This window comes from Psittacula echo, assembly GCF_963264785.1.
Source record: "Psittacula echo genome assembly, chromosome: 3".
NCBI lineage: Eukaryota > Metazoa > Chordata > Aves > Psittaciformes > Psittacidae > Psittacula > Psittacula echo.
The window spans coordinates 71,584,857-71,610,850 of NC_137736.1; the positions used below are offsets into that span (position 1 = coordinate 71,584,857).

Below are 25,994 nucleotides of genomic sequence, written 5' to 3' on the forward strand. Positions count from 1 at the left end.
TACAGGGTGTCTGCCTCAGTTTCTCCTATTGCAAAAGCATTAATTTTCCTGAAGGGCAGGTACTACTCACTCTCCTTACTCATCTTGATGGGTTTTGCAAACTAACAAAGCAAGTCCCTGCACTACATTATTCCCCCTTGGCCATGTGGTACTGTTCACAGAGTCTCAATAACATGCAAGATGCCTCTTCAGTCAGAAGTTCCAAGCAGAATCACAAATGTTCCTGGTTAAACATAAATCACGAGCCCTGTCGCAGACTGGATTTGTCCTTCTGGCAAGGCCCAGGTGCCTCTGGCCAGAGGGGGTTTCTCTGGGAAGCAGCATGACTCTGCACAGCTGAGGCAAGAAAATGAGAGCAGGAGGTATGTTAAAAAAACAGCTGTAGAAGGTGAGACCAAAGGCAGGAGCAGCCCAGTGTCCTGGCCCAGCACGGGCAGCAGCAGAGGCCTAGGCAAGAGCACAGGGTCAGAGACGATGCTTACAGTGTGCAGGGATTGCAGAGGTATCACTACATCTAGTGAGCTGTAGCTGCTGAATTACTGAGCTAAATCAATTAATGGAAGAAAAAGCCTTTCTTAACCACATGCTAACATTTTGAACCCAGTAAACTTCTGGTATCTTCACCATCCTGTGTTGTGGAGCTCCTGAGTGAGCAGTAAAAAAAACCCACCATGTTTTCTTACCTGTTCTGACCAAGTCCCCAGCCTTCTCACTTCTGTTTAAGTATTCAGTCTTCCTCCTCTGCAGGCCCTCTCTGGTTTCCCCATACTGGATACACTGCTCTTCCAGCTGGATATTGTCTTGTATTATGAACAGTTCTAGTTCTTCACACAGTCTTTAGTAAGAGCCTCTGCACAACAAAAGATCAGGCACTTGGTCTTCCTTTTCTCTATGTTTAGGAGGAAGGTTGACCAGAGGGACAGCAGATGCCTCCAGCACTACCTTGGGGTGGCTGAAGGAATTCAAGGACAGTGCCAGCTCCTTCTGTAAAGACTTGCATCAAGTAATCATAGAATCATAGAATAGCTAGAGTTGGAAAGGACCTTAAGATCATCTAGTTCCAAACCCCCTGCCATGGGCAGGGATGCCTAACACTAAACCATGTCACCCAAGGCTCTGTCCAACCTGGCCTTGAACACTGCCAAGGATGGAGCATTCACAACCTCCCTGGGCAACCCGTGCCAGTGCCTCACCACCCTCACAGTAAAGAACTTCTTCCTTATATCTAACCTGAACTTCCCCTGTTAAATTTAAACCCGTTACCCCTTGTCCTGTCACTACAGGTCCTGATGAATAGCCCCTCTCCAGCCTCCTTGTAGGCCCCCTTCAGATACTGAAAGGCTGCTATGAGGTCTCCACGCAGCCTTCTCTTCTCCAATCAATAGAAAGAAGATGGGGGCGGGGAGGGTAGGGATCCGAGTATGGAGCCAACTGTAAATGAAAATACACAGGGAAAGTTGGCACTAGCAAAATAAAACATCCAACGTGTGAGTCAAATCTAGTTTATACAAAGGCTTCAAAATATAAGAGTAAACCTGATCAGAATTTGGAGCATTGGCTGTACTTGCTCAGTGCTTACACAGAGTGTAGGAAAGTTGCTCAGCTCACTCGGTGGTTATTTTTTCACTCCCACCAACCATTCTGCATTGTTTGGCTGGGGCCTCAAAACAGTGATGTTACCACTGAGAAGACAAATCCAATTTGGGCCTTTGTTATGTTTTCTTTTTTTAAAAAGAGGCTTTTCCTGTTTTAGAGCAGAAATGGTATTTTATTGATTTTATCTGATCCTGAAAAAATCAAAGAATTACAAAGGTTATGTACAAGTATTTCTGGAAGTAAAAATCTGGGATCTGTTGCCAAGGTTTAACATCTGTGTTTGCTGTCTTAACCACTGATTCAATAAATATGTCTGTATAAAACCTTGTGCGTAGGACTGTCTATTTTCTGTGTTGAATTATCTTAATCTTACTTTGTGGATGAAAATAATAAAGGCTTAGCTAATTCAACACTGTGGAGGCAACACGTCATTCCAGTTCCACCAGCAGATCTCCTTCTCCAACTGTATCACCAGCTTTGCAGTGCACAGCTTTCACCTGCGGTACAGAAACAGGAACAATTTCAAACCTCCCTCAATAGCATGATTAAATAAATGGTTTGGTTGACATTGCTCATATAGATTATCACATCTGCATGCGGAGGGTAAGTGGCCACTGCGACATTATGACCATCATAGGGATCACAGATGCCCGTATGTTGGAAGGGCCTCAAGAGGTTGACATCTCAACCTGTAGTGTTCAGAGTCCAGCTGAGCTTTGAGTATCTCTGAGAATGGAGACTCCACAACCTCTCCAGTGCTTGGCCAACTCATGTCAAACTCCATCAAGGTATTTAGCCATCTGCCACTAGCTGGTTTTCTTACGACTTGGGAGCTGGAAGACCTGAATGTCAGATGGAGATGGCACTTAAAAATCAAAAGGTACCCTTCTTCCACCTGTTTGCACTGCTGTTCATTTACTACTAAAGCTTAAAATCCTTTATTAGAGGACAGGCTGACTCTTCAACACTCACACTTGTGTTTCAATTAAATATTCCAGTATTTCTTGCATTACAGATTTTAAATATAACTGAATTTTGGGACCAAAACCATGAAGTGAAGTGGGATTCCTTCAATCCCCAGAGTACTGAGAGAGATTGATTCAAACTGAACCGGGATCCTTTAACATAACTGAACTTGGCAAAAGCACACCACTGTCAAATAAATGCAGCTACATCTGAAGACAAGCTACATACTCATGTGCAGATTCCTGAATTTTAAACCAGGAAAATCTTACACTATTCCCTCATTTCCTCTATAAAAGGCTGCAACATATTTGAATTCCCTTTCAGCACACTGGAGCTCCAGAAATTACTTGAAGCTGTATAATAGAGTTTACTTGCAATATTAATTCAAAGCTCACACTGAAATGCCCAAATCCTTGTTCAAAACCTTGTTCAGCGGTTAGCTCAGTTTAGTCATCCAAACATTACCTTGGGCTCCTAAAAGAAACCTGGAGGATACCCAAAATACCAGGCTAATATTCCCCATGTCCAAGTTAGTTTGATAGCCTAAAGCCACATGAGCTGTAAGCGTATCTCTGGCTCTGTAGCATATTCACAGCATTACTCAAGAAATGAAGCTGGATACTATACGTGGGCAAAGACATGACGTACAAAAAAGGGCTTTATTTCTACATCAGTAGTAGGCAGCCTACCTGATTCCTCAGCAGTGTGAAAAATATACTACTTCTTTCATTTCTTTATCTACAAAGCCAATGTTCAGCAAACACCGTGGCTGACCAGTGCTTCAGACTCCCCAGTGGTTTGTGACATTCCTTGCTCTGACCCACGCACAGCTGTCCTGGAGGAGACTGGAGGCACAACAGTCCCTCCTCATCTTTCCCTCGTTTTTAAACCACCTGCAGCTGGAGTGAACTCAAAGTAGACAAAAACAAACCACTTTTCTCACAATTACAAACAGGAAGATGGGGTTTGATGCAGAAAAGGAATTCAGCCAGGAATGAAAATGGGGACGGCTTCCAGCTGAAGACAAAGGAACTGAGTTTCAAAACACAGTTTCAGGGCATCAAAATGTAGACTACCAGCCAGTGCCAAACAGCCTATTCCTGTGGAGGAGCCAAGTTATTTTGGCACTCAGAGTCATGACTTTGCACTGCAAAATGGGATGAATCCTGTCTAGCAGCTTCATCTCTACACAGCCCAAAACTCGTTTGCCTTTTCAAATTCTTAAAATTCTAAAGAATCAAATAATTTGCTTATTATTAAAATGCAGACACCAAAGGGACATTGCAAGGTGCATATTGGGCCTACTGAATGGCCTGTGCACCATTCACATCCCATTTTGAAGGATTAATAATCCAAACATGGGGTTTACATGGCATCCGTATAGAACGAGTGGGTGATACTTATCAACGGGAGAAGTACAAGCAGGATTTTAAGGAACAGGTCCACAGGTTACAGCACACCACGAGGGGAATGGGAAGGTTAAAGTAAAAAATAAAAAGGAGTGGGTGATAAGAGGGAATGGCATTTTAATTACAAATATTCCCCAGTTAACAGCAGTGAATGCAAAAAGGCAGCAGTAAGGGGTTAAACAAAAGAAGCAAAGATGAAAAATTAAATGCTGGGAAATATTAATCAAGTGAGAAAATAAATTATATAGGAATTAATGCATGAAATAAACCCATAAAGTGGCAATGTTAGAGCGACAGGACAAGGCACGTCCTCCCTCTCTCTGCAATTCTTTCCCTTGAGACCCAATTTTGCGCTAGGTACACTGGAAGAGGCAAGCCCTGGGTCCCAGCCTCAGCGACGATGTTAGTGCTGTGCCAAATAAACCTTTCCTGTAAACACACAAACAGTCCTTGGCATAAGAGAGCCATCCTGAGATCTCAGCAAATCTTGCCAGTGGCCGACCTTGTCCCTGCCCTGGAGAGCCAGGCTCCTTGCTGCCTCCCTCTGGGATGAGGGATCTTGCACTGGGGTTTGTTCTGCTGTTTTTAACAGCAAAATGGCAGAGCTTCAAGGAGAGCAGAGGGACTTGGCCCCAGGCAAAGAAGGGCTGGGACAGGTGAGGAAACACTACACAGAAGAGAATTCATAATCCAGATCCAGACCCTGCTCTCCAATTTGAAAAGGATGGATCAGGGGCCCATATCTAAGTGATGGTTTCAGGCTGTGAATTATAACCTGGCACAGGGATGCTCTGAGGCCCTCACATGGGGGCTGACAGTCCCCAAACCAGATGGGGTTTAAGGCATATCCTTATCATGTAATCTTAACCAGTTCCCTGCCCAGAGCACTGGTTTTGGTACATCCTGCACTGCAGGAGAGTCCCAGGTCAGGCCTGCAACACTGGTCCCTCAGAAACGAGGTATCACAATACACAGCCTTACAAAGCCTAACACATCTTCAGATCTAGGCTTCTTATTTAATAGTCACAATAATAAACAAATTGCTTCATTCATCTTCCTGCAAAAGCAGTTTCTATGCCTCATTCTAAGTGGGTTTTTTAATGTCAAATTTTTTGCCGTTAATGAATTAACGGTCAAAGAGATCTCCCTTCTTTCAGTTGCTCTCTGGAAAGATGGAATTCGGAGAACCAGTCTGCAACACCTTTCAGTTCAACTTAGCACTGTAACATAGAATCATAGATAACAAGCCATTTAGGGCAGAAGGACTTATCTGAATTTCTGAAGCCAGTAAAACTATTTACTGCTGTGCTATCTAAGGCTCAGAACTACTTAACAGCATTCACAGCAGATCCAAATGTTAAAAATTAATGACAACTCACTTTGAGAGACTTACAACAATCAGACTTAATTCCTTAACAACCAGAATCCTCCTTTCTTCCTTTTTAAATCCTACCCTACTTGACAAGTTGCATATGGTTTTAAGAGACCCAAGGTAGCTTACCTTGCCTGTTTTAGCAGCGGTCATACTGTTCTGCATTTTCATTGCTTCAATTACACAAATCTCTTGACCTTCTGAAACCTGGTAAAATTCAAGTGGTACAAAATGAGGATAGAGGATTTAAAACGCTCTACATGTGTGTATGATTCTTCTGGAAAATAAAGGGATTATTTCATTAAATGCTATAAAGACTCTGATGGCGTAAGTCAAGGCAGCCAGCTACGCAGTCATGATACAGACCACAATCACAAAAGGCAATTGCTTTCACCAAAACCAGCCGAAAAATAGGGAAAAAGGAATCACCTACTTAAAACTACCACCCCAGACAAACCACATACCCACCACAGATCAACATCAATTAAATCCAGAGCAAAATTTGATTTGTGCAGGTTTGGCTGGGAAGCCTTTGCTTTGCTTCCCTGGTGCAGATCCCGCAGACACTAATCCTGATTCAGAAGCCAAAAGTTCCTTGGCAGGTGTCTGGGGAGCATGTGCTGGAAGCTCCAGTATTACCCAACATGCTAATGCTGAGCAGAAAGTCACACCTCTGCACATGGCAGCATCCAGATGATAGCTGATGACTTCAGATTAATGGAACGGAGCACGCCTGCGAGGAACCACCACCTCTCATCCATAGGGAGGGACTGCGGAGGCAAAACCATCCTTTTCACCATAGCTCTTAAAAGGAAACACTCAAGTTTCCTGTTTCTGCTGGCTTGCACTCTGTGAACAGGCATGGAGAAGATCCAGGTCACCAGCAACCCACTGGGCTGCTCTGCTGGGCTCCCTCTGTGTCCCAGTCAGATCCTCCTTTCAATGCCTTGGACTACACTGTGCAGAGGAAACAGCCACATGAAGCTTTACAGTGTCAGGGGAGCCGCCTATACATGAGGCGAAAACCACAGGACTCAGGATTTATCCCTCATGTAACCCAGTGATCAGCCAGTCATCCCATGAAGATGATGGCACGGGGCCCTCCATGCCAATGTTTCACTAGAACTTACGCAGGTACACCCTTCTGGGGTGCCTGGCTCCAAGTGCCCACTGCAAGTCTTTTTGTTGGGGCTTAGCAGATGTAGCCTGCCATTCAGTCATTATCCCAGCAAATTTGGGATGCTTTAATTCTGATGTTGAAGTTTCATTAAAGAGGGTAATTTCAGACCTGCAGAGATCTGGTTTGTTACCAGAGTTTGAAACTTGTCTGTTTGTTGTATGTGCCAGTGCCCTCAAAATCTGTTTATATACATACATACAGATACATTTCTCTAAATATATGTAAAATGAGTAATACATATTTAGGGACAAGTGTGTACCACTTTGGAGGAATATACTGTCCAACAGAAAGCTGTGAAGTCAGAGCTCAAATGCACATTCTGAAAATCAAAAGCTTTTTTGATAAAGCATGCGCTAGCAATGACTGAAAAGCATTGATACCTGCCTATGGATTCAGAGCAAGACTGAAGAAAAGACATTATGTTAAAAGGTGCTTATGCACCCTTTCTCCAGCAGACCGCCAACAGCAGTATGACTGGCTTTTTGGGGTAAATAAGGAAAGCATTTGCTCTGGGAACATGCTGTACTAACCGGATACAGAGAATAAGCAACACCCAACACTTCACCTGCAGAAATTCCATCCTGAGCTTCAGGTGAGCATTTAAGTCATTAGCAGTGTCAAATTCAGTGAATAGTACCAGAGATTTGTTCTTTGTCTCCAGTTACTTCCCCTCTATTCCCTTTCCCCATCTTTTGTCTCCTTCCTTTCACGCCTGCTGCTCTGCCTGTAGCCTTGTCCCATCAGTTTGTTCTTTCCTTCCTTGCTTCTTTTCCTCCTTCTCCCTATCTCACTGCTCAGGTTTTCTTCTGTCTGCTCTGAACTTCTCAGACATTTCTGGGGTTAAGAGGAAGCTACAAATATCTGCTGCTGTTAAAAAACAACAACAACAACAGCAACATTAGTAATAAAATAAAAAGCCTGTTGGAGTTTTGAGGGGTTTTTTGTAGCCTCTTCCAAAAACAAATCTGACACCCTCTGGTTAAACTCACCTATCAGAGCACCAAGAACATGGGCCTCTAAAGTTTGCTGACGATTGAGATGCTAAGGAGTGCAGATCTGAACTGAGTGGCCTAATTTCAAGGTCACGAGAAAATCTTGAGCCCCAGTACAATTCAGCTGTAGCACGGCTTCATCAGGTGGATGGTGTGCAAATGAATCAGTTAGCAATTTCCTAAACATAGTTCTGAAAATACATCTGCTGAGAAAGTATGGAATTGTCTCTAGATCTGGCACTAAAATGCCAGGAAGTATTAAGTGGCTGTGGGATGGCAATGTCCATGAATCTGAATTTCTCCTAATGTTCCCTCCCTTTCTCAAAACCAAAGTTTTTGTGTTTTACATAATACCTGCTGGGTTGATGACAAAGGAAGCGGTGCCTGGGAAGGAAATACCCCTCCCCAACCCACAAAATATATAGACAAACTGTCCAGTTAATATCTAGTCTTACTAATTTGGAAGGAAGGAGGCACCTTCCACAGGTACCATGTGTGAAAATGCTGAGTCAGCACTTCCGATGATGTGCAATTTGTTGAAAATTGCCTTGGTGAAAGTGTCACTTAAGCACAGAAGTTCAATTACTGTTCTTATGTTAAACCTTTACAGCTCCACTCATTGTGTTGCAAAGCGACAAATCCTAAAATTAGGCACTTGTATCTCTCTTTTCTCTTTTTCAGTCTTCTGGGCATTGTCCAATTTCTTTCACTCCACAATTGCACATATCCTTTTGCCTGTTATTTAGCCTGCAAATTAAAATCACAGCAATGTGTACAAGTTCTTGCTTTCTAACCTATTTAAGGATTTATCTGGACCATTTTTAATGTAGCATTTTCATCATATAATTTATTTCTTTCAGTAGATGGCAAACCAGTGTAAACCACCATCTTTACATTTCAATTTAGAGAGGTCTCAGTGATGACCTGAATCTGTCAAAACAGGCAAATAAAATCAAACAAAACATCTGATTGATTGGAACCGAGTGAAATAAAAGGACTCCTTTTTTTAAAAGAAATTAAACTCAGGTATCCCTCTCACAGAGTTGTGCTACAGACCCATCTACTCTAACACTGCTTGCAACAGTAAAATAAATGAATGATTAACTGTTAGACCTGCGGTCTGTATTTTAGTAGCTTGTTTCTGCGTGGCGCAGTTCAAAGTAGCTGCTCAGTTCTGTTCTCCACAGAGTGAAAAGGAACAATAGAAAGAAAAAAAGAAAGGAAAAAGAGGAGGAAAAAAAATCATTGACCAGGAGGGTTCTTAAGATCTCGATGTTGCTAACATCGATGATGTGAATTTGGGAACACTCAATAGCACTGTGTGATAACACAGGGACTGTGTGGTGGTTGTTATCTGCTCTGGACAAAAGGTTACACATGGGACAGGGAACTGTGTCCAGTCATTTCCCGACCAAGCAACTCACGGCACGGGGTCGAAGCAGAATTTTAGAAGCAGCAACCCCAAACAGTTTTCATTTCAGCGTAAAGACAAACTGCACTTACAGATAGGTCCCTTTAAGCCTCAGAAACAGCAAAAGACAGCGCGCACCCCAGGGCATCGCTACCACAGGATGGATCTTTGTGAATATGGTACACTTTCCTCAGACTTTTGTGCATCAGCTGATAAAGACTTAATGATTGTGACAGGACATCTTCAATGTTAGGCTTACAAAATGGTCACAAGCCCCGCAAGTCTTTCTGATAAACCCAATCGGCGCTGATGTATTTCCCCGCTCTCTGTCTAATTGGTGTAAAGTTTGCAGATCTGAATCCCCTATCTTTTATCCAGCTTGCTGCGTCCTCTCCTTTGACATGAGGTCAGGGTTCACATTCGCATCCGATTATCGAAGTGGCACTCATTAACCGGCAGCCTGCCTTGCACCAAAATGAGTTCGCTGGAAGGGGAACTCAGCCCATTTACTCAGCAGATTTCAGCATTTTAAGGAGGCCTGAATGTCACACAGTATTGCTGCGTTTTGAGGAGTTTCAGACATCTCCAGCTGATGATTAATTGTGAGTGATGGGAAATAAAATCCAGTAAAGCCAGCTGCTTGCCATGGTCGGCAAAATTACTATAATGGATATAGGCTGCCAATTTTCCAGTTTTACTGGCAAGTCTTCCAAGTGTAATTAAGGGAAGTTATAAATGATATGGAAATCTATCAAGTCCCATTTATTTTCAGAGGACTCTTTCCCCTGAGACTTTTATCTTCAAGCTTATAGTTTGCTTTGTTGTGCTAATGATTTAAACCACTTCTTATTTCTGATTAAAACCCCCACTATCCTTCATAAGAAGTTAGATCCACTTTATTCAGAAGGTTTTAAAGAAACAGAAACCTTTTTCAAAGTTGTGTTTGTAACCATGCTGAGCTCTTGCTTCCTCTGTGGAGGCGTAACAGAGCATCCTCCATCTTAGGCACCTTGTTACCATTTGGATTTCCGCTTCCAACAGATTTTGGGGATTGGGAAAAATCTGAGGGGGGGAAAGAAGGGAAAAGAGGGAATTAAAAAAAATAAAATTTAAAAATCCACCATCAACAAAACCCCAACTTCCCTCTAAATCCTCCAAAAACAAAGATCGTAGGTGCTGCTTTTAAACACTAGGCATTTAGCACAGGGTGGTGTTGCTCACTAATGCTGTTTGATTTGGAATAAAAGCATGAAAATGATGTGCAAAGGCCTAAAATTGGAGATGTAAAGGATGACTGCACAGTATTCCATTTCTCAATTTCATCCTTCAGAGCCACAAAATGGGGGTGATACAGTTACTGGATGAGATTTACAGTAACAGCTGTGGTCTTCCCACACAAGGGAGGACCTTCTAATGGGCTAAGGTCTGTTTTGAACAGACGGGGAGTAGCAAAACAAGGTTCCCTATTAAGGGTGTGCAGTAATATTCCTGATAAAGAAAATGAGTGGTGGTAGTCAGATTGCTTTAAAAGACCTAAATCTCCTTTCACTGTCAAAAAAAAAAAAAAAGAAAAAACAGAAAACAAAAAAAAGAAGAAAAAAGAAAAAGGAGCTATTTTAGAAAGTGCAAACTGCTAAATAAATGAAAGACATGTAAATGTAAGGGTTTGTTTTTTTCTTAATTTCCTCACTATGAACTGCAAAGAATGCATAGGAACCAGTGCCAGGGGCATATGGCTTTCTCCTGTGCTGAACATTCATACAAAAGACAGGTTCATCAGTCATTGGAGTATCTGGATAAAAAATTAACTCCTGATGGATGGTATTTAGAGCTTACCTGCTGCTAGTACATTACCAGAGAAACACAGGTTTTGAAACCCACATGACATTAGAAACTGCAGACCATGAAGTACCCCACGTGCAAGCACGCTTATAATGTAAGCCAGGTTATAGAAAATAAGAAATAAGCTATTTAAACCCTCTGCCTAAAATTGGGCCCGCTGCAAGGAACCCTGGGTCAGCTCTACACAGGCCAATTAATGCACAGCATCTGCTGTACAGAAGCCGTGCATGAAGCACTTCCGAATGATTTCAGCAATTAAAAGAAAACTGTTTCCTGCCTGTTCTGACAGCAACTGTTTCAATGCAAGAGTGAGCACCAAATCATTGTGTGCAGCTGAAAAAATTAAGTCTTTTTTTTTTTTGTCTTTTTTTTTTTTTTTTAATCCTGTGAAAAGGGGGTGGGAGGGATGAAGATTTCTTACGGAATCAGATCGGTCTTTTGTTGTCCGACATTCTGTGGTTTTCTGCCAAATTAGACAGAAGGCTCCAAGGGTTTACGGGGCCCTCTACAGTATCACCTTCTGGTGCACTGTGGCTCCCTAAAAAGATGGATCAATATCAACCCTGCTGATTTGCCTACAAAAGTGAAAATCCCTCAATTACATTTTTAAGACCATTATATTTAGAACACAGGTGCTCTGCTGCGTAACATTTTTAAGGCTCTTGGAGCTCAAGGGAAAAAAACAATTACAGCCCTAAGCAAAAACAATCTTAGATTTGGTTAAAAGTGAAGTGAGAATTAGATTTTACTGGTATCTCCTTTCTCAGCTTTGGGAAGACACTAGTAAATATCCTGCGCAATGTCAGTTATGCTGCAACCTGTGTCCTTTATTAAGCCTTATAAGTAAGAAGGGACAATGCAAGACGGTGCCATGTGAAATCCAGTTACCCTCTCTTGTAGCCTTCCTCCAAATAATTACAAACATTCGTCTTGTTTATGCCTGTGCAAAGCCACTGAACAGTGAATTAAGTATGTAATCACTACCTAAAACCCTTATGAAGATACTGGGACTTTTGTTTGTTTGTTTGTTGTTTAAACTTAGTCCATGCTGGTATCATTCGCTTCCTAGATTTTTTTCTCGCTGACTTGTTGGCAATCTGGCAGCAAACATCCAACAAGAAAACAAATCAAGAGGAATTGGATGAGCAGCAATTGAAATTCCTTGACATTGTCCATTACCATGTAAAATAATTAGTGTAGATTTTCCCTTCTTTCCAAATTAACTTTGAAACCACAGCTATAGAGCTGCAAACATAATTAGCGGCCATTAGAAGTACTTGACAAATCATTATTAAACTTTTTTTGCCACACTCCTTTAACGAATGAATCCAAAGATAGCACATCCCAAATTTTGTGACCTCTGACTAACCAAAGGTCAGTGATGTCCCCCTGACAGCAATCAGCGCTGGTCATTGCACTCCCACTTATCCAAAACACACTTCCCCAACTGCCTCTGAGATCCCAGCATGTTGGGGAAGTGATATGCGGGCAGAGAATGTCTGAGGGCAATTCTTGTGCTACTCAGATCAAGGCAAGGCTTAAGTTTCCATCACACCAATTTTTATCATTCAACTCTTTTACGAATGGCCCAAAAGTTGCTTATCATTTGAAATGGCAAAGCACACCAATTAAAAAAAAATAATTATGAATTATTTTTAAAGGATGGTGGCATTTCTTCCCTAAGAGAAAACTCTAATAATATTGACTCATCACCAGAACAGGATTTTAGTCTTAATTACACCATACTTGGACACAAACCTTAGATTGTGCAATTGCATAAAGATATAGCAGAAAAATATATTCAAGTCAAATATAGAAAAACCACATAAACATGTTATGAGCAATTGCTATAGTTAAGGCAGGTTTTAACGTAAGCACAATTAAGGTCCTTTCCAGCCCTAACTATTCTGTGATTCTGTGATTACTCCAAGTCTTGTGTTCTAAGAATGGCGAAAAATTTACATACTTTTACTCTTGAAATTTCACAGCTGTGAAACTGTTTCCCTTTCCTGTTTAGCAATAGGTTTTCCACCCCACAAAAATATACCCCCCAAAAAATAACTTAATACACAGAATCATAAAGACTACGTGAGGTTTTAGAGCACATTTGGTCAAATTTGAAAACTCCATTTAACTGAAAAATGTAGTTTATATTTGCTCTGGGATTGCTGAAGAACAGGAGAGAGGAAAGGAGGTAAAGAAAATGGGGAAAAACAACAATAAAAAGGAAAAAAAATTCACACAAGACAAAAATCTTATTTGGATTTAAGAATATCTTACTAGATTATCGTTTCTGAACAAAGTGTGAAACTGTTACTTAAGCAAATACATTTTCACAGTTTTTCCTGGCTGTTATTTCTCTGTTCTAAATTCCAACCAGTGTAAGACAACAAAGATAAAATTATTTTTTTTCTACTTAGATTTTGAGGTTTGAAAAGTAAATATGATTTAAACCAACACACAATTGGCTGACAGCAAGAGGTAACTTTGTAACTCCATTTAACTCCACTTTCTCTTTCAAGAGAATAAACGATGCAGTGAGAAACAGAACTTAGGAAGCTGGTTTGTTTTGGTTTTTAGTAGTGAGTACTTCAACAGCAGAGGTCAAGCAAAACATATCTTTTCCCATAGCAAGAACTTTCCAAGGCTTGTGAGATGGAAAATTGTGGGGAAAGATTTTTTTTTTTTAACTATTCCTCTAAAGAATAACAAGAGAAATTAAAATAACGTGCACACGACTGAACTGCAGGAGGAATGCGGTTTAGAAGAACTGAAATGCAGCTTAAAACATCTTCTTCTGTTGTTTTCAAAATACGGGCTCACTGAGAACAATGTGTTTTGTATGCTATACAAGTAAAATAGCACCCTTCAGGTTACACATTTTTGAAATTACTGACATACTTAGCATATAGCAGCTGACATCTTGATAGAAAAAAAATCCCACGCAGCATCAACACCCATGACTACTCTAGCATCAATCTGAAATCCTAAGAATTTTGATCTGAGAAAAGTCCACTTAGAGAGTGGTTTGAATAGCGAATAGTGAACACCCAAAACCAGGGGTAATCTCAAGTTACTGGAAAGAAGAGAGGAAATTTAAAATCTTACTTAGGTCAAAGTAATTAACTGTCCTCTTCTTTTGGCCACAGTCCTACAATTCAGTAATGCTGGGGTGTTTACCCAGATGCGCTTTCCTTTTACATATCTATGGATTGGAGGAATCATTGAAGTGATTTAGGCTACCAGCACTGGTGTTAGCTTATTGACCAATACCTGGCTTAGTAATGCCACCTGTTCTGCTTAATTTAATTAAAAAAGAAAAACAACAAAGAGAAACATACAACTAAAAGAAAAACTCTTTACATTTCTGATATATAGAAAACTGAAAAAGCAGAAACTATATTCTTAGGTGAAAATACAGCAAAGGCTACAAGGCAATAAGGATAGTTCAGATCTTTTTCTGTTGCTGTGGACAGTTCAGACTACCAAGTTGAAATCAGCTGTGGAAACACTTTGGGTGCCTTGTTTTAAATAGGGTACAACAACATTGCTTTACCTGTTCAACCATTAGGACCTTGGGCTTTCCCTGCCCCTGAAATTTCAATGCACTGAATGCTCCATGCACAAAAATTAAGCCAGGCAACTCAAGATGATGAAGAAATCTTTGCAAGTGCCTGCCCATTTCCTGCCCTCCAAGTTAAGCAGTGAGTCTGTGCAGCTTTAGTAGTTTTTATGGTGCGTTATTTGTGGTACTTGTGGTGAGATCAAAACTGTTTGCAGTGCCATCTCCATACTCCAGCATTAAAATACTGCTGCACGCTAGCACAGCTGGCTTGTGCTGTGATCGGTGTCAGCCAAAACAGAGCAAATCCATTGCCTGGACTTCAAACCCAGCGGTTTCTCTGGCCCTTGGCACCATGGGGAACCAAAAAGTAACTCTCCTAAAACTGAACTCCATCCTAATGCACACTCATCATTAACAATCTACTTAGAAAATTAACATGCAAACACCCTTGCACTCCAAAATGGTCATTTCCTATAAAATGTGACTGTTATCATGAGGAAAGTAAGCTAAATTTAAATCTTCTTTCCCTAAATAATATGAACCATCTTCCCAGTCAGCCAGATTTCAAATTGTTTTGTTGTTTATGTTGTTTTCTGCTTCTAAGTGCCTTCATTGTGTTTCCAGGAATAATTGAGTGACAATTAATTACTGTCTTCTGATCACATGAAGGAAAATAAAGAAAGTAGAAAGTAACTAAAAAGCTAAAAAATTGGCAGCATCACAAGTTCTGCTTCTCTCTAAGTGACACAGAGCACTTCCCCACTGTGTTACTAAAATCCATAGATCATCTTATAGACAAAAGAAAATAAATTCCTTGTATATGCAGTATCTTTTGGCAAAAATGAATTGAAAACTGCTCATCAGACCAGCTGGATAGAGGATGCTCACACAATCTTCTATCAGGCTTCATCAGACCAAAGTATTTTTCAGCAACAGCAGCCAAACGAGAACACTGTGCTTCAGGGAAAAACAGTGACACATAGAGTAAGGAAAACACAGAGAGCAGCATTGCCTTCTCATTTGGCTAAAGGCATGGAGGAAGGCATTAACAAACATACATTTTACCTGACCGGGTGTGATGCCTTATAGCTGAACCACAGGCAATACACACAAGCTTGCGAGTGGGGCCCTTCAGACAAAGAAGAGATGTCCCTCTCCAGGCGTTCACCATTTGTAAAGTTATGCATGAAGATGGGGTACAGCAGCCCAGCTCCCTGTATTGCTGACCACTCTGAGAGTATCTCTCTGTGAGCGCAGCACTAACACTATGTAGCAAAAATCATAGGTTAGGAGAAACCAGCCTCGGAGCAGCTAATAACCAGGCAGCTTTATTGCTATCAACAGCAACGCCTAAAGGATGGACAACTACCTCACGCTCTCCCATTTTTCAGCTGTGCTGTTTTCACACACTGTGCAAATTTGAGCTGCCAAACCCAGCTGCAGACTGGGAGCTACTTAGATTCCCATTTTTCCAGCACACTAAAGAAATCATACTTTTCCCAAGCAGTGCAACAAAAAGAGCTGTATTTATCAGGGAGCTGCAGTTCCCTGTCCATCATGCCTTGAACAGCTGTAGTGAGTGAGCTGGTTTCTGACAGACAGCCAAGACATGTAATCTGAATCACACCATCCCCCTGTTTATTCAGTGCCGATAGATGATCATCTCTCTCGCTGGCTCGCTTTTTTTTAACATTTTGACACTAGTCCTGAAAAGGACGGATTTAAGTTAAACCCTTTTCAATAACGCAAATGTGTTTTTGCAATTAAAGCCACACAATTAGCATTGACAAGCTCAGGTCAGCAGAACATAGATTATGCCGTTCAAATGCTCTGCCACTCAGTGCCTCCAGCAAAAAGCTGCAGGAGAGGAGATGAGACGAGGAAGAAAAAAATCTCCACACATTATTTAACAACTTGTGCTCTGATGCACTGCACCACTTGTGGATTTGTGGAGGGAGGCTCCTTAATTTACTTAAAATCCCTTTGGCTCTGGCCTCCTTTTCCACTGGTTGTATCCCTTCAAGACAACAAGAACTAAGGGCAAGAATATTGGTAACATTCATCAGATTTAACTTCTCAAAAAAATCCTAAATTAAAAGATCCATGCCTTAAAAATGTTTCCATTCTTCACAAAAGGAAGTATTTGCGTAAGATCTCTTTTACTCAGCCACTCATACTGCCTAGACACAGAAATCACACATTCCTCTGTGCATGGGATGACATAGTGATTAACTTTAATTGAACACTGCTGGTTTTAAAGGTATAAACAGTGTGTGTGTGTGCATGCATGTATAGATCACAAAACCAGAAAGCTAAATGCAGGAGCTAAAAAGATTTCTCTCTTGCTATTTTTCACTCAGCTGTACTTGGTTCTCTTTCCTCAGAAAAGTCAGGAAATGTTTGTATTTCATTAATGCAAACATTTGCACCTACATATCTTTAATATTAACATGGTGACTCCTTTCTCTCTGTAAATAGACAGAAACAACCATATAGTCTAAAACCAAAAGTGGCATCATAACAAAATGTAAGCAAACAATCACTTTACCAGTACAAACGATGACTATCACATAGTTAAGTGCAGCGCTAATTCTGGACTGGAGATCTTGATCCCATTTCTAAATCATCTCTCAAGGAAATCTAGATTTCATTGCCATAAATTATGAACTCTGTGACTAAAGCTTTCTGTTTGTATCTAAGTGCTACATACTCACAGCATCATTTCATAGAATCATAGAACAGCGCTTTAAAATCAATCTACACAACATGATTCAAATACTTCTGTGCCTGCATCACTCTATGGCTTTCAGTGGTTAGGAGAGATCTTAGAAATAACAGGCCTTGACCTTAGAAATAACATATGATACAATGTGGTAAAATTTCATCTAAAACTGAGATTAAATGTAACTCTAATATACTGTATTTACATTTACTTGTAAAATGCTAAAAGAGGGATTCTAAACAAAAAAACAAAAACAAAAAAAACACAAAAAAACAAAAAAAACACAAAAAAAAAAAAAAAACAAAAAAAAAAAAAACAAACCCAAAAAAACCCACACACACACAAAAAAAATACGGGGGTGGGGAAGAAGAGAGGGGAGTTAAACATCTCTCCTGTATCCCTTGTGTTTAGTAATATTATCATTGCTTCAGGGCAGAAAATCAACAATTCCCTCCTGCTAGAACTAGCACCAGATATATTCTTACATATAGTTATGTGCACATACACAAACACACACAAATTTCCCCCCTTACCTCCCTCCCCCAGCTTTGTGATACAAAACCCAAGCTATTGGTTGCATTTCAGTGGCGGACTTGTACCCAACTGAAAATGTTCCTTTTAAAGCCAGTTTAATTTAAACTGTGCTTCCTTATTAGTTTTCATAACTCAAATGACAAGCAGCACACATCCTTCAGCACACATTATTCTACAGGTGAAAAAAAAGACCCCAACCTGTGACCTGTCATTTCAGTGGCACCAAGGAGAAGTTTGTGTGGAATATGTAATGAAAATGCAGATATATAGATCACATTTCTTACCGTGTCCCCAGGCTTGACAGAAACTGCCACCACTGCTCCAGGCATGGGAGATCTCAGAATGCTGGAGGTGTCCTCTGCTGCTTTCTCTGGCATGTACTTGCTCAGCTCTGCAGCAACCTTCGTCAGTATTTGTAATTTGTACTAAAGAATAGGAAGAGGAAGGTTTTAGAAAACTGCACCTTGGTGAATTCCAGTCAATAATCTGCTCTATTTTATGGCATGTTTTTATATAATACATCTGTCGTCTGTTCTTCACAGGAGTGTCTAAAAATCACTGTTTGAAATCTCTACTCAGAGTTTCATTTTCAGGACATAGAAAAATACGCAACCCAAAAGTGCAGCAATGAGCACACAGAGGGAAGGAATCAAGCACAGTAAAGAAATGTCAGATTCATTTAAAAACTGAGGGGAGAAAAGGGAGATTAAAAAAATTAAAAAAACCCCAACAACAAAACCAAAAACCAAACAGAAATATCATTGTGCTTATGACACATGATCTTTAGAGGATAAGGAGTATCGAGGGATTCGTTTCCAGTGCTGTGATGAATTGGAAACTGAGCCTTTGGGCAAGTCTGCCAGATTTTCAACGACATGACTGATTTTAAACATTGTGTTTACTTTTTAAGCATTTCTTTTTATCATGTATTGAATGTCTGAAGTTAATAACTTGCTTAGATTTTGTGATTAAAACCAACTTCGATTCCATTTTTTCATGCAGGGGCAGAATGATGGAACATCGCGGTTGTAATGAATACACCTTTTCTACAATAAGAACTGTGCAGCAGCTGTTATCTACCTTGAGGGAAAAAAGAAAAAAAGAATGTTTTCTCTAGGATGTTTTATAGCAATTATAAATGGAAGCGAGTATGGTGACCCTCGGGGGTCTAACAGCATCCCTTCAAACAACACCTTTCTGAAGACATATAGGGGTGTGTGCAGTAATTTCAGCTCCAGGCTTTTAGTTTTTACAAACTTGTAATCACTTTGACAGATAATTCGCTGCACTTGGACAGATGGCCTTCCCATTTGTCCCAGTGCACTGGAAAATGAACGCAAAAAGCCAGTAGATGGCAGCAGGTCTCTGCGTGAAACTCCTGGCTCACCAAGGCCAACGAGTGAAGACCAGCACCACACTTCATCAAAAATTTAAACAAAAGGTTTTAATAATAAGCACTGGATGAACTGCATTTACAATTCAAATGCGTATTTTGCTGATGTAAAGTTCAACACCTTGCTTTGCACAGTATGTTTTCCTCCAAAACAATTAGCTATTGTTTTATTAACAGTAAAACGTCTTTACTTTTCATTTTTACACAGACAGAAAAAATCTGATATCCTTATGGTGAAGGTAAAGGGGGACTCTACCTTCTGCTTCTGTGGAGAGTAGAACAAGGTATTTAGAAATACATGCAAAAGGTGATTAACTCTATAATGACATCTTTCAAAAGCAGCTTTCAAAGTCAAATAAAAAAAAAAACAAACCACCATAACAGAGGATTATCATCCTCTGTAAACGGCGCTTGGACACACAAGATTATGTGCAATGACAGAGCAGCCATTCACTTAGAAATACTTGCTTCTAACCAGATATATAAGCAAATGGTTAAATGAACCGATCTCCCACCACCACCCCAGTAAACTAATAAAATGCCACAACAATATCCCCTAAAGCTGTAAGTGGCACCCAAAGATTTCAGAACCTATTCCCAAACACATGCCTTGGTTACAATTGATGTGGCAGAGGGGAACCAGCACCATTTTGTATGCAAAAAGCTCCCAAGCCTCCTGCAGGCATCATCATGACAATTAAGACTGTGGCACTCACATTTTCCAACCCCAAACACAGCTCTTCCCGCATAAGCAACTACATTCAGTACGGTGGGCTCCTTGCAGTTGCTTTTTCTAAAAGTAAAGCACATGTGTGTGATACACGTGCACGTATGCACACTTGCATGGATGCTGTAGGGATTGGGGAGGTGATGCCTATAGGAGATTTGATGACAGAAGTTGCAAATAGAATTGCAGCAGTGTGACAAGTCAAATAATAACATCTTATGAATGTTTCTTTATTCTTGAGTGTCTGTTTTGCAATCAAGACATACAAGTGTCTGCCAGCTTCTGAACGATATGAACCTTTAGTGAAATTACTGTGCAAATAAAAGCTTTTTACTCCTATTAGAATTCATCTGAGTCATAAGTGGCAAGGAAAAAAAGCTTGCAGAGTGTATTCTGCTGTCAATCTAATAAACATTCTGTGCAGAGGGACTATCTATCAAAGATAAATTGTACTTAAAAGTCCTTCATTAAATCTATGGGGGGGAATATAATTACACCAAATTGCACAGTTTCAGTGTCCATGGTTAGTGTCGTCTTTGTACTCAGAGTTTGAAAATAAATTAAAAAACAGGAAGAAAGAAAGAACACAGAAATAAGTTAGATTTGTGGTCTGTACCGGTCATTACCTCTTGTACAAGACTGTTCTGATATGATTTCAAAGCATTAGGCTTAGCTAACATTTAGTTTTTTAAGCCACATATAACACTTCTGAGCTGCCCAATTACAAAATTGAAACTTAAAGTGAAAGCTAGGCCCTCTGCGTTCATCTAGGTTACAGTATTTCATCGGGACTGAAATACAGAATTCCCTATGCACTCCACAATGTACAGCAGTGGAGGAAAGCCATGTTCCTCAGTACGCTGCACTTTGAAGCGAATTCTCCACACCAAGTTAAAATATCCCTACAAACATTGTTTTTACTATCTTTATAATTTTCATATCTTTTAGATTCCTTTCTCTGCAGGACTCCTGCTTTGCTTGGAGTGAGATGTAAGAGTCAGTACACTCAAAGCTTTAAAACGTAGGTCTTTGTTATTGATGAGCTGTTCCTTTTCCTTTTGTAGTTGTTTATTGTTCTTTAGTCTGTTTGGGGGATAAGCAAGTTACTGTAATCAAAAAGTAAAAAATAACAACAGTAAACTTCTGGGGAAAGGCCTTTTTTGGCACAGTTGATTCACAAATGACCTTTCAGAATATTAAAAGACAAAGTTGCAAAGAAAGGTTCCTTCTTTAAGATTACCTTTGATGTATTTCTGCTGCTGGCTGGACCCCACTAAATAAGCGCATAAGTGTCCCTTTGTAAGGTTGTTTCTCATCTGTGGGGGATGAGCTGTGCAGAGGGGACCAAGGGGGTTGTTCCCCTAACCCAGGTGCAGCCTTTGGTTTGGTGAGAGCCACAAGACTCGGAAGACCATGTCAAACAATGCCTGCCAGTGCTGCTACAACAAAACCAATTAAGAATATACCACATTTTGTCACGATTAACACTGCCGCTACGCCTTTGATTCAGTGAGGGCAACATTGAACACACAAAGCAGAAGTTTTGATACACTACTAACACAGTGTGAATGAGGTTTGGACTTTCTTCCTTTATCCTCAGGAGGAGGAGTTGGGGAAGGCTGTGAAGTTTTGGTTATAAATAGAGACCAGAAGGTTTCCACTGGCCTAAACCAGAAGAAACATCTGTTGGAGTCATAAAGAGATCGCATGTGGACTCTCAGAGCAAGGAAATCTGCTAGCCATCAGATCTACACTGATGAGTAGTTGTCACCAGCCACTGCTCCACTCTGCAGGGTTTCAGAGCCTAATTCTTCCAGCCAAAGTCAAGTCAGTAAAGAGGTACCCAAAAGAAGCCATACAGCTTTTGATGGCACAGAAAACAGGTGTTTCTTTTTCACAAGACTGCTGGAAGTCCACAATCAGTTGACAGAAATTACAGTTGGGAAAAGCAATGTTACTTAATAGTTTTCTAAGGGTAACAGTATCCTGTCCTACCTCTCCCACTAAATGAATGTATGTAATAAAAACCTACCTCTCAGACCAAATCTCCGTGACAAAAAAGAAGAAAACAGAAAGGTGTAATAATAGCAGTGAAAAGGAGTAAGGCAGTGGGAAAGAAAACAAATACAGTGAAAATTATCCCCTGGGCTTTGTGGAGGCTTTCTGTAGATATATATCCTACTGATCTCCCAAGTCAGTAGGGAAGCAGCAGACTGGCTGCTACAGAAAAGAGTGGCCAGGGCACATCTGCCCCGATCTTTGCTCAAAATAAAGAGTTCTGTAATTTGGATATATACAGTTCCCTGGCCGTGTACAACAGAATATTGAAACCCTTCAGTAAAATGCTCAAAACTGCACTCTGTTACATCTCACATTAGTTTACCAAATAAGATCTTCCCTGTATACCTGAAGCTTATGTCCCCAGAAGCTGGAAATGTTCAAACTCCATTGGAGCTTTTATAGAGCAACCTAGTGTACCACTACCCATATGTTACTTATGGCAGTATTTGAACTGCTGACCAGATGTGGATTTTCAGTACGATCTACCTAAATGTTCAACCATGTTTTTGAAACGTCTGTCAGTCTTGTGGTTAGAAGGCTGAAAATCTTATGTAGCTCAGATTTCAGCAGAGAAACCATCTGCCATGCGTCTTCATTATTTTCACTGACCTTACAGTCTCATTTTCAGAATCAGTGAAATTTATTAACTGTGGCCACATAACTTCCCTTAACATTCCTAACCAGCATCCTGCCTCACCTCACTTAACTGTTGTCACCTGCGGTTTGATGTCACAGATTCACACGTAGTATGTTGCTCAGTATTCATTTAAAGCAATATTGAGCAACGTTCCACTGCTGAGCACAATGAGCACGCTGCCTTTTTCATTGACCATTATACATGTTTAACATTGTGACCATACCCTTGCTTAGATTTCCACCACAGCACATGAACAGGTAAACGATGTATCTATTCCACATTACTTGAAGGTGTCAGGCAGCACTTTCTTTCAGAGTCAAGGATTTCTTACTCAGCAAGGAGATAAATTACATGCTTCAAATCACAGAGCTTTTTTTTCTGAGCCTGGAGTTTCAGAGCTAACTTAATTCCACAGGGGGGTGGTGGTGAGGACTGGCATTAACACCTGCACAAAATAATGACACTTTTCAGCCTAATGGAGTAGCAAACACTCAACAGGCTGGAGAGACTGTAAAAAGAAAGACAGAAAACAATAAAGTTAAAAAAAAAATTTAAAAAAAAGGAAAAAAAAAGAAAAAAACAAGGAGAAATGGAAAAAGGAAAAAGGAAAAAATAAAAATAAAAAAGGAAAAAAAAAAACACAGGAAAAGGGGAGGAAGGGAAAAAAAAAAAAAGGAAAAAAAAAAAAAGAAACAGAACAGCCACAAAAATCATGAGTCTTTAGTATCACCAAAAGGGAAAGGAAAAAAAGAGAGAAGCCTCACCACCACACAGTACACGCTCCAGCAGCAGCAACTTAATTAGAACTGTAATTCAGCCACATTTCCCACTTTCCATTCCTTGTGTGATACATAATTAACACTCTGGAGAACCCTAACAAGGGTTAAAGCCGCGCAAAACCATCTTCCCTCCACTTCAGACTGGGGCTGAGGAGGCAGAACCGAAACTCCGCGGGCAGAAGGCGCAGGCATGTCCTTCTCCCGGAGCTAGGATGGGGCAGCCGAGCCCGGCGAGGGGACCGGGAAGGGCGGAGGAGGCCCACCCCTCCACCCCCCGCCTTGCCGCCGCATCTGACGCAGCTGGAGCAGCCGGCTAGCATCTCGCTCTGACAACTCCATCAGCGCAGTCTCAAGGTAGCTGTCAATCAGGATGCATCATTTAATACAACAGCACACCAAGGATTTTCTCCTCCAACCCACATGACAGCGTATCTACAGCTCTATTTATATCAGCGCCCAGTCGTGTTTACAACGCCGTTGTAATTAGAAAAGATGCAACAGGCGGCAATATTATTCAGATCTCCATTTTGCCATGCTGCCATGTAAAGTGCGATCTTGCTTCACAGAGTCATGCTAAATGACAAAAGCGCTATTTTCTTCGGTCTCTGTGCTCAGACAGCACTTCATTTGCAGCTATCTATAATTAGATTAATGGTGTAGTGCCGTACAAAGCAGGCCCACTTCACATCAGATAGCATATGAATTAGGACAAACACTTATTTCAATTCCAGGCAGAGAAAGCAGTGACTGGGGTATTTAGCATACCCTTTATGGTGGAATGAGATGTTAATTGTGTACCATTACCTCTAAACTGCTTGCTTGTTGTATAAATCACTGTGCTAATTGATGCAGAGATAGAAACGTAGCCACAGGCAAGAAAGCAAGGGAATGAGAGCTGAAGATGGTGGATAAAGGATTATCGAGTAAAACCATATGGAGATGAGATTCCTTTGAAACCTGCCCACAAGTAGTACTACTATGAACTACAGGAGGAAAAGTGCTGCACTGATGCGTAAGAAAAAGAAAGTACATATATATTTTACGTCATCGTTTCAGAACAGAATCTTAGTGGCAAATCTGAGCCAAGCACAAACTGAAGAATAAATGTGTGCAATGAACCTCAACACACACTTCCAAAAGACAAGTGGCAGGCTAAGCATGCCTGGGAATAGTCACCACGCTGCCTGGATTTTGAGGGCCTGAGTTTAATATGTAACACTTGCAAACTATCCAAAGCAGATGTCCCCTGACTATCTGTGGACTAGAAATTGGAGCTTTTAAACAGAAAATGTGTATGTGCTAAAAAAACCCCAAAACAATCAAACAACCCAAGAACCATTCCAGAGGCTATCAATAAGTTAAATGAAATAATAAGGAGGAGGAAGGGAAGCAGCATTACACACCTGTAGTAACAACTACATGTATTTTAGCCCATGCATACACAGACAAGAAAATCACTGACACCCCACCACCACTCCCCACACCACACCATACTGCACAAGCAGGAGAGGAGAATCTCTCAGAAGTAACAAGCAGCTGTATCAGCTCCAGGACTAACCAAGCCTGCTCTCTCACAGATAAGGCTGGCAGTTGTTTGTCATCTCTGTAACAGCATTTCATTGGAGGCGTTCATAACTGCACTCCCCAGCGTTAACTCACCTTAAATGAACCGTGTGTTTGACCAAATCCTCTGCCCTCACTCCTCCTACAAGTGGACATCTTTTATTCGCAGAATGGGTTGGACTGTATTGCTTTTGGGACCCTTACCCCTCTGCTACATTTGGCTGAAGTCAATCCACTGAGTGAAAGTTACCAAGAAGGGACAAATACACACCAGGAGCCACCAGCATGCCTGCCCAAGTCTTAGTTTGGAGGCAAATTAGCTAAAAATAGAATTAAGAAAGGAAGAGAAGCTACAATCCTGAGCGCTACATTCAAGGACAAGCCAACAGGGTGACATGCCCACCTTTGAGCTGTGCTTCATCCCCATCACACACTGCAAATCTATTTGGTATAACACCTATTCTGCAAAAGAGTGGCTCTAGTATACACGCAGTCAATGTCACTGCACCCTAAATCATCTCCCATCTGTCCCAAATAATTGTTGTATAAACTTCTTTCTTAAGCTGCTTCTTCAGAACACTTGGTTGAGCTTGTACACAGCTAAGGCAGCTTCATACTTTGATCACTAGCGCAATGCCAAGACAAAATGCTAGCAACTAAACTACTGCTTGTCCTGTTCTAAGAAAATACATTCCCCTCACTCACAACACGATACTTAACAGCAAATGCTAACTTTCAGCCATGAGCTCTAAGATCTTAGCGCTGTGACATAAGCTTCCAGAAAATACAAGGTATCTTCCCTGTGTGTTCAATCCCCACTACTCTTCACTGTTTGATACTGCTTTAGCTTAAAAAAGCAAAGCGAATGTACTATTTCTACTAGACATGTAGAACATAATAGACTATTTCTACTAACTGTCCTAAGGTTCATTGAAAAGAATGAAATGCTGGGGTTTCCAACTTCGTTTCTAATTTTCTTTTGGAACTACTTGTTTTTTCTACAAATGGCGGCTAAGTATTACTTGCTAGAGGAGGGAGGTAAACTGTTGCAATACTGTTTATTGACCTCAGTTCCCAAACAAATACAAATAGCAAATATATATTTATATGTCTATCCACGTATATAAAGGAGGGCTTAGGGGTGGACAGTTACTCGTTACAAACAAGCAAGTACTAATGTACAAATTACTGCTTGCTGGAAAATCAAGTGAATAGCAGAAGAGAATCGCATATTGGTTGATGAAG

At 40.7% G+C, this 25,994-nt stretch overlaps 1 protein-coding gene across 1 annotated transcript in view; it reads right to left on the reverse strand.

Annotated features, from left to right (window-relative positions):
- Positions 1–2,024: 2,024 nt before the first annotated feature.
- PCCA (propionyl-CoA carboxylase subunit alpha) overlaps positions 2,025–25,994 on the reverse strand; it is a gene marked incomplete at both ends in the record, with an annotated part of 276,300 nt that continues 252,330 nt past the window's right edge. The window contains 3 exons of the mRNA XM_080612857.1: positions 2,025–2,093; positions 5,473–5,550; positions 17,874–18,014. Coding sequence (XP_080468983.1) covers positions 2,025–2,093; positions 5,473–5,550; positions 17,874–18,014 — 288 coding nt within the window. The remainder of the gene's footprint in view (positions 2,094–5,472; positions 5,551–17,873; positions 18,015–25,994) is intronic.